The sequence below is a fragment of the Orbicella faveolata genome, unplaced genomic scaffold (genome assembly GCF_042242905.1).
Source record: "Orbicella faveolata isolate gen_17 unplaced genomic scaffold, um_ofav_v1 contig_26, whole genome shotgun sequence".
NCBI classification, from domain to species: domain Eukaryota; kingdom Metazoa; phylum Cnidaria; class Anthozoa; order Scleractinia; family Merulinidae; genus Orbicella; species Orbicella faveolata.
In genome coordinates, this window is record NW_028301554.1 from 9,659,943 (window position 1) to 9,669,311 (window position 9,369).

General features: G+C 41.4%; 2 protein-coding genes across 2 annotated transcripts in view; both read right to left on the bottom strand.

The window, feature by feature from the left end:
* Positions 1-6,335, bottom strand: part of LOC110064403 (uncharacterized) — a 36,616-nt gene extending 30,281 nt beyond the window's left edge. The window contains exons 1-4 of the mRNA XM_089295562.1: positions 6,171-6,335; positions 4,845-5,001; positions 3,796-3,965; positions 935-1,162 (exon numbers count right to left, since the gene is read on the bottom strand). Of these exons, the coding sequence (XP_089151688.1) occupies positions 935-1,162; positions 3,796-3,965; positions 4,845-5,001; positions 6,171-6,237 (622 nt within the window). The 5' untranslated portion in view covers positions 6,238-6,335. The remainder of the gene's footprint in view (positions 1-934; positions 1,163-3,795; positions 3,966-4,844; positions 5,002-6,170) is intronic.
* A 1,597-nt stretch (positions 6,336-7,932) lies between these two features.
* On the bottom strand, positions 7,933-9,092 carry LOC149108093 (uncharacterized). The gene is made up of 3 exons (XM_089295250.1): positions 8,751-9,092; positions 8,416-8,659; positions 7,933-8,318 (listed from the first exon to the last, which is right to left on the bottom strand). Exons 1-3 carry the CDS (start codon positions 9,090-9,092, stop codon positions 7,933-7,935), a joined length of 972 nt encoding a protein of 323 aa, XP_089151376.1.
* Positions 9,093-9,369: the final 277 nt, after the last annotated feature.

Here is a 9,369-nt window from a genome sequence, read left to right on the forward strand (position 1 = left end):
ATGCGTGATTTACCACACTGATTTCCTTGATGGGTGAATGTTTTTGGACCTAGAAGGATACCATTCATTCAAAGTAAATAGAGTCTTTATAAAGATCGATATACCGTAGAAGACGTGACATCATTTTCTGTTTTTATTTCTGAAAGAATGTCGTCCCAAACGGCTGAACTGAAGAGACATTAGTGTTTGGAATCATATTATGCCGCCCGAGAAGACGCTTCTGCAAGCAATGACCTCCTACAGAGAGAAAACATCTGTGTACCACATGCTCTTAATGAAGGTCGTCATAAAAACCCAGCTGAATTCAAAAGCCACGTTATGTCCTTCACAGACATAAAAACAGTTGTCGCACGTATTTCCGGGGGTAAAGCTCTGACACAAATATAAATGCCTGTATCTCAAAGAATAGCAAAGATGCAGTAGATGTCTTCTCAGTTCGCATCTGACTGTGCTATAGGAAAGGAAATAACATGCGTGCGGAGCTAGCCAAGAGAGTTCTGGAGAGGTAAAAATCCCACCTTGCAAAGCTCGCTCCGCTCGCCTTTTTTTTTCTTTTTCATGCTTGTCGGGAGCCTGATTATCCAGGATTCTACCGGATGCAGACCAAATCTCCCAGAATGCCGTAAAGTCATCACCACTTCTATTTTGACCGATAACTGGCATTTTCAGGGTGAAATGTTTAGAATATTTGTCGATATATTTCTGTGGTTGAATCGGCAGAGTTCTGTTTTTAATGACGTTGTTAGGGTTGAGAAGATAAAATTGGCGACGCACTTACTTCTTTTTAAGTGATGCGTGATTGGTGAAAAACGTCTCCGTGATGCGTGATTTGATAGAAACATTCAGCGTGATGCATGATTGGACCCCCCCCCCCGGCCCCACCCCCTTTGCAGCCCTCTGCGTGGGGTTAGTTTCAAATATCTTATTTTCTCACCTCCTTTTATTACGAAGTGCTTCACATCAGTTCCATACTTGCTGGTGGCCACACAGGTGTAGTTACCTTCCTGGTATAATTTACTGCTTGCAATGTTTGTTGTGTTCATCAGCACTGTAAAGTTCCGTATCAATGCTATGTATATGGGAGGGGTTCCAGTGGCTGAGCACTGCACTTGGCTACCTGGCTCTACTCTCACCGCAGCATCTAAAACAATCTTGGGCGGCACTAGTAAAGTAATGTTTCAATTTAGTTAGCGCTGTAATTAATGTTTGGGTTATACTTAGAAGACTAAAGACTCACCTGTACAGTGTTAATCTCAATCTGAAGTAAACTAACCGCTAACACCAGTAAGAACATAAACTATTTACAACTTTGTACATTGTTTTATCTTACGCGAGAGAGGTCTTTTTGCGGGGTCTATTTCTTGAAGTTCATTTGATACTAAAACTATACAAATCAGTCATTAAGTCTTGGTCATCGCCTTTTGGTGTAGAAATAAATTACACTTGATTATTTTAGTTGATCAAAACTGCGCTTTAACTCATTCCTAACAAAGAAGCAACAACAGCAAAGAAACAAAATGACTACTTCATTTAAAAAAAAAAAAAAAACAATCCTTACTAACGTGGCGATACAGTGTAAGAAACGCAGAATTTCGTTCTTGTCTGGACATTCACCGTATTTGGCCCTGGGAGAGAAGGTGAGGGGGGCGAGGGGAGGGGGGGGGGGTTAAGGTGCCTGGGCTGAATTTAAACTTTCCTCACTTTGTGACTTTCCCAAAATCTATCAGGGAATATTTAGGCCTGTCAATAGTTTTGTTACTCGCGTTGACATTTCTAGATCAACCATGTCTGTAAAGGATGTTTAACAGAAATTAAGGTTACCGTATACCTTTAGAGGTGTCTCACATTCAAGCAAGGTAGCACGTCCGGTTTTAACTGTAGATACCTAATCTCCCATATCAAATTATAGCTTATAAAGCTGTCTCACCTGTACCAAGAATTTTGAAATGAAATGAAATGTCAAATTTCTTACGACCTCAAAATGCGAGCGTCCGAATCACCTTCTCTTCTAAAAGCTACACGTCAAAGCGAATTTTGTTTTTCGCTTATTTAATTTGTCCTTCAGTTTCCGGACCCAAAGCGCTAAAAAAACATAGGTCTGCGATTTGCCCTATTCAATTTCAGTGAAAAGCTACAGGACATTTTCGAAATAGGATTAAAAAAATTATGGAGTGATCGTAGAAAAATCGCTCTGGGAGAAAAAAAAATATTTGCAAATAATTAAACATTCGCAGACACGTTTTGTTGTTTATATGTCAAGCTAGATACTGTCCAAATTTGAGGGCAAACAAACAAATTCCCTCTGACTGGTAGCTTTCAAAAGCGACCCCAAAGGTGATTTGGATGCTCATGTTTAGATGTCGTAAAAAATTCGACAATTCATTTTATTTCAAAATTCTTGGTATAGTTTGAAAGCTAACCAGCTCTGTAAGCTTTAATTTGCTATAGGGCTTTAGGTATCTACAGTTTACACCGGACGCGCTACATTGCTTGGACGCGACTCAGCTCTAAAGGTACTCTAAAGGTACATACATGTCTGTTTTACTGAGATTTTGCATGTTACAAAGACATATCTTAAAGAGTTTTGAAATTCAAGATGGTGATACTCTAATTTCGCTATGTTTCTAAACAAAGTTAAAATTAAGTTAGAAACAAAGAATTTGAGTATACCAAAACAAATGGGAAGTTCGCAACTACCGTAAATCCTCGAATTAGCGCCCCCTCTCGAATAAGCGCCCCTTCGAATAAGCGCCTCTCCTATTGGACAAAATTTAAAATAAGCGCCCTCCCCCCCTTCCTCCATTTTGTGGACGAGTACTGAGCCAACAAAGGATGTATAGTTATCACCGTGTAGTTTATTAGATTTGTACATTGTTTCAGTTTGAGAACACGTTAAGAACCGTTAAGTGAACAAGTTGAACACGTTAAGTACTAACGGTGCCGGGATTTAAACTTTAGGATCAGTTTTTCAGGTTGATAAACAGCTTATGTTGTTGTTTACGCGCAGACGATGTAATTAAAAAATGATCACGCCAGGCCACGATTTGGGAAAAACTAAATAAGCGCCCCCGCCCCCCCCCCCCCCCCCTTCCTCGATTAAGCGCCCCCATCTTCTCCTAAATTTAAAATAAGCGCACCGGGCGTTAATTCGAGGATTTACGGTATCAGGAAAAGATGGGATGCAGTCCTGTCAAAACCTTTGTAGATTTCCTGTAGTATTTCGCTATTTATTTATTGCAAAGATCTGCCTGCTGTGTGGTGTTGTGAGTGAATTTTGATATATGGCAGTTTTCTCTCTTATGGAATGATAATTTGTATCACACTCTATAAATTGTATTAGGTAATGATTGTTGTAATTAGAAACTGTCAATAACAAATAAAAGCAGATGGTGGACATTTTTAAATGTGACATCGTTCAGGCGTCAAACGACGACATGACGTCATGAGTCCCAGTCCCCCTTCCCGGGCTCACAAACCAAAAACAAAAAATAATAAAAGCGGCTGCAAGGGTGTAAATTTACTGGTCATTACTTTTTGTGTTTACAGGTATAACACCGCTGGCACCTGTACGTTAAATAATACAGCCGAACATAATTTCAGAGCGAGTTACGTTAGGGATTCCACTGTGATTTAAGGACAGTCTTTGACGGACACGTAATCATACCTTCGGCAAACTGTAGCAACTAAGACATGCTACATTCGCTAAACAGGCCTGTTAACAGTTTTTTAAGGTGGCAAAGATACTCAATATCCATCTTTATATAACAAACATTAGAAATCAGGTAAAGTACTTACCGTGTGGACCAGCATTGAAATATATCCGGAATCCCCTTCTTTCTACGTAAACGTCTGAGTAGAATTTTATCGATATCTGGTTTCCAGTTAAAAGAATGTTCTGTCCAGTCCTCTGGCCGCAGTACTTACCAACCATTCTTCCGTCATTAACAATCTCTAGATAATCATACCTGTGAATAAGAAACGGAAATAAGTGGCCGTTATTACCCAACTCAGTTAGTTCAAAGGGTCATTAACTAAGATAAAGCAATCAGATATTACACTTCCTTCATAGCCAAGCTTGCTCGGGACCGTACGGAGGATATTGGCACTCAGTTTTTGTACGGATTGACTTGTAAAGGCACATATATACCAATAACGGATATGACAATATACCACGGCTACTTTCATTTTCGCATTTTGTCTTATTAGGTCTATATCGTGGAAATGTGACATGCCAAAGAGATTGACAAGATGTCAGGCTGGCAAAGCGGAGAAGAGCTTCTATTTTTTCCTATTCCGCTAGAACGCAGAGGCTTTATATGCACTCAGAGCTATCAAAATGGCTCCTCTCTCAAACTAAACGCGCAGTTCAAACCATGAATTCAAATGTGTTGCTTATTATGATGTAAAGGCCTGCAGGGCGCCGCTATCATGATCAAAGTTTTACTTAACAACTGAGTTAGTTTATCGTCATTAACATTCACACAGTGATCGGCAAAAGATTCAATGATTAATTTGTCAAGAAACTATGAGAAGTGTGTTAACTTATTAACTGAGGTTATTAAACAACTTTTCATAACATTCGGCTGTCTTTTAGTTGAAGACAGTACCCTAAATTAACCAGAGTTGCCTGTGTATCCCCCCGGCCCCACCAAAGGACATTGCAAGAGTACAAGATTCGATCCGAGTTCTGTTCTGACTAGCTGTCCTTTTTCATAAAGCACGAAGATTCTCATCAAATTTCATTCACTCCACTCCAATTAATCCTTAACAAGTTAAAGGAAGAAACAGATCGTGTTGTAGACAGCAGTAGATATAAAAGCTTGAAGTGACAGCTATGTGCTTACCTGCATGATGAATGATCCTCCAATTCAAAATCGATGAAGGAAATGTTCATCGTCATGTTGTGTGGTATAGGAATCGTATAACTGCAGTTCATACCTCTTGGGTATTTGTTAGGATATCCAGGACTTTTTAGTGTGTTATTAACCACCAAACCACATCCTGGTTAAGGAAAGGTATATATATCATATAAATTACATATGTATATGAGTTGTCTTTGAGAAAACAGATTGCGCAACAGGTACGCATAGGATAACACCAGACCATAAAACAAGAATACTGAATACTGTCTCAAACCCTTCAGAGGCCCGCACCATGTAAAGCGCCCATGCTTGGCCACCAAATGAAAATAGGATACTGGGGATATAGTTACAGATACGCTAGCGTAATGCGACGTCATTATGACGCATTTACTTGATTTTATTGGCCGAAAACGTCTTTCGTCGATGTTCCCATCATATATATTTGGGAGTGTAATTAAGCAGAAATTCACTAGGTTGGAATGTCTACCCGGCCAGCACTTTGGTTGTCTATTAGTGGCAGGCTTAGGGGACAGAGCAGGCGACCACACCTCCCCCCCCCCCCCCCGCCCCCAACCCATTCCGCTCTGATCAACGAAAACACTTCTTGCCCAAATGGGTCCACCTTACTTTAAGGCGCAAGGACCTGGGAACTTTGGGTCTCTAGCTTACAGGACATTTTTGCACTTTCCAAAATAGAGAAATGGTCATGGTCATTTGAAAACGCTCTACTAGGGGGTCTGGATCTACCACCGTTACCAAAAGCAATGACGTCATTCTGGCACCTTTTAAGTACTGAAGGAAAGAAATCTTTGTTTCTTTAATAGCAACTCACGAGAACATACATAAAGGCGGTAATCCTAGACAGAAAGAATCGTTGCTACGGCAGTCGTGATTGTAAACACTTCGACAGGAAGTGAATAAAAACGCCTAGATTACATCAATATCGTAACACTTTGCGTGAATTGTATACCAAACAGTGTTCCTTACCATAGTACAGCCTAAGTTTTTTAGATTAATATATAATTTGCCTTAGCTTAATATATAACTAAGAATTAGATTATGAGCTCGAGATTTCTACAAGGGCGTTTACAAGGGCGCATCCCGAGTCAACTATCACGAGTGCAATTCGACAGCGAATAATCTCACTGTTTTACTATAATGTACTAGTCGTTTGAAGCTGTCTATTACTACATTTCTTTCATTTAATTTTATTTTTTCACAGAACGACTCCTCCTCTCCCGTTACATCTGTTACAATCAACTACGACAATTAGAAAAGATGGCATATCGATACAATATGTCTGCTTACCTTGTCTTGCGTGAGCACCTTCCTTATCATTCAACAAGAGCAAGAGCACTAAGAAGAGCATTTTCATGATGTAGAAGTCTTTTTTGTCTCACAATCTGTTGCCTTTTACTTGTTAATTGCCATTTCTGCAGAGAAATGATTATCAAATTAGCTGGAAGAAGGCCTGTCAAAGATTCTTGGGGAGGGGGAGGGGGCAACCGTGTCAGATGTTACCTATGATTAAAGAAAAACATGCCAAGAATATAAGATTTTTGCGTCAAATGGTTTTCAGAGGGGCCCTGCATACCAATGAAGCTAAAAGTTAAAAGTCTAAAAACGTTACTCATTCTACATTCACAAAGTTAAAGTTAAGACTGTATAAATTATAAAATAAACTTAAGAAATACTCTAAGGTGCCCTTTAAAAGTTGAATATGTTGGAACTGTTCCTAATTGCATCTGGTAAAGTATTCCAATCAGTCGTCAAATGCAAAAGTTGGACAAAGGATTTCACCTTAAAGGAGAAGGTCACTCCAAAAAGCTTAATTTTTTTGTCTTCACCTATGATAAGTTGCATCGACGATACGAAATTCTACTACTATTACAAAAATCGAAACGAAAACGCAGCGACTAAATGTACTGTTTTTAGTCCGAACTGCGACTGCTGAATGACAACCAACTGACACAACCGATTCAAATATTAATTATTTAAGACTTGAATTCAAGCATGCAGTGTTTTGTTCGCCCGTCCCAACGGACGTTGTTAGTGTTAATGAACAAGCGTTCGCCGGAGCATCCTCCCCCTCGAACAGGACTGTGTTCTGTTCCTTCCGTCCTGTTTATATCTCTAACAGACACAACTTTGTGATTGGTCGCACATAATCTTTGCCTCCTGTTATAACGCGTTCAACTCTGACCTTCTCGTCAGGGCCAGGAAAAACCTCTTGAATTCGACCCAAAGGCCAATGCCCGCGTGAGTTGCTGGGATCCACCATCAGGACCACATCACCGGGATCAATGTTGCGTTTCTCCTCAACCCATTTGTTTCGAGTGTTCAGGGTCGACAGATATTTCTTCATCAGTCTTCTCCAGCACAGTTCTTGTGTAAACCGCCATCGATTTCTGGGGTTGAACGGAATGTCATCGATGACCCTGGGTGCAAGTTGTCCACCCATTTGGCCGTAAAGGAAATGGTTTGATGTTAAAACATACTCAAAAAGTGAGCGGTCAGAGCCACCGCGGTCAGTAGCTCTTCATCCGTAGTTCTTAACTCTCCAAGGATTGCACTTAAAACTTTTGTAGCAGACTTGATAAGGGCTTCGAAAATTCCTCCATGATACGATCCACCAGCTGGAGGGGGGGGGGGGAGGTTTGTTAAATCGCCACTGATGATTAGTGCCATTGTCACTTATCATCACCCCCGGTTTTCCACGACTGGCGACCAGTCTGGACAGTGCATTAAGAAAGCTGGCTGTATCCAGTGAGTAAGCTATTTCTGGATAAACTGCTCGTGCGCTCGCACAGGTAAACAGGCACAGATAACGCTTCGCAGTCACCTTTCTCGTCAGCTTAATGAAAAAAGGGCCAGCAAAATCGACTACACAATGAGCAAAGCATCGCAATGATGTCCCCAAGTCTGGCTTGAGGTAGGGGTGCCATGATTTCTTCACCTCTGCCTTTTCTTCCAAGTTTGCCTACATTACAATCTCGTTTCCATCGCTTAATTTTTTCTCTCCCATTGACAATCCAGTATTTCTGTCGTAATAATTAAACAAGCGTAAAGTTCACTCCGAGGTTATGATGACCTTGATTATGGATGTGGGCGATGACAAGTTTTGAGATGTAACGTTTCTTCGGTAATATGACGGGGTGTTTGGCATCGTAGGTAGTCTCCCGCCGACACGTAGGATTCCATCACTGTCCACAAATGATGACAATCTCCACTGCGGACTTCTTCTCAAGACACTTCCTCCTCCTCTCAAGGTTGTCAATTCCACCGAAAAGTGTTCTCTTTGAGTTGCTCGAACCCAGTACCTCTCTGCGTTACTGATTCCCTTTGGTTCTAGGACTTTTTCCAGTGAGTCGTTTTGCTTGTTTCTGGTCTCCTGGCTTTTCTGAGGTCTTGCTCTTTTACTTTTGGAAATGAATCTCACGATCCAAGCTGTAACTCCTAACAATCGGCGCCAGGAAGAAAACCTCTCGATGCCAAACACTGGCAGGGACTGCTTGCATTGAAACGAGACTGATTTTTGCCATCTCTTGTTTACCTTCCTCACTGTAATCACTCCAGAGGCGACTTTCTAAAGGCCAGGATGTCTCCCCATGACGTAGAAAGGCAGATCCCTGGAACCAGCGACTTTCAGTGGATAGATTTTTCAGGTCCAGACCTCTTGTTGCGTCGTCAGCGGGGTTTTGTTTTCCTGGTATATATGGCCACTGAGCTGGGTCGGATTTCCGTTGAATGTCGGCTTTCCGATTAGCAACAAACGATTTCAGTCGTCTTGAGTGACCCTGCATTCAGTAGATTATGTCCATATTGTTCGTCCACAGGGTGTGTCGACTTAACAGAATTTCTCGCTTCTCAGAGACCGTTTCAGCTAACCGGACTCCGAGTACTGCTGCCAGTTAACCCAAGGCGTGGGATGCTGACGGATTTAATCGGTGTTATTCTTGCTTTGGCTATTACCAGGGCAACTGAGATCTGACCACTCACGTGTCCGTATTTGGCGTAGTTTATTGCGGCATAGCCTAGTCGTGACGCGTCAACGAATGTATCAAGTGAGACGTCTTCCACTGCTTCCTCATAATGTCGATAGCAACTTGGGATTTTGACCTGTGGAGCTTCTGGCAACTGTTTGGCCCACTGATGAGTAGTCAAGTTGAAATCGTCAGGAAACTCTTCATGCCATTCAAGACCACGCAACCAGGCTTCTTGTAATGCCATTTTTGCTCTGATGATGTATGACGCCAAGAACTGCAACGGATCAAACAGTGTAGCAATACGACTTCACACTCCTCGCTTCGTTTAAAAAGACGGGTTGATTTCTTTGACAATAAACGTGAAAACATCTTCATTCGCATTCCAATGGACTCCTAATGTCTCGACACTCGGAAGTTCTGAGTCGTCAAGCTTTAGTCCAGTTGCTTGATCCTCTTATTGGATTTCTTCTAGCACCTCTGTTCGATTACTACATCACTTTTGAGCACGGAAACTAGACTCA

Bases quoted from the DNA above. Each gene is read 5' to 3' on its own strand.
- LOC149108093 (XM_089295250.1), bottom strand. From the start codon at position 9,092: ATGGCATTACAAGAAGCCTGGTTGCGTGGTCTTGAATGGCATGAAGAG. The intron at 8,660-8,750 runs GTTAGCTGAAAC...TACTGAATGCAG, and splicing joins GCAGCAGTACTCGGAGTCCG to GGTCACTCAAGACGACTGAA. The intron at 8,319-8,415 runs GTAAACAAGAGA...GCCGATTGTTAG, and splicing joins GAGTGATTACAGTGAGGAAG to GAGTTACAGCTTGGATCGTG.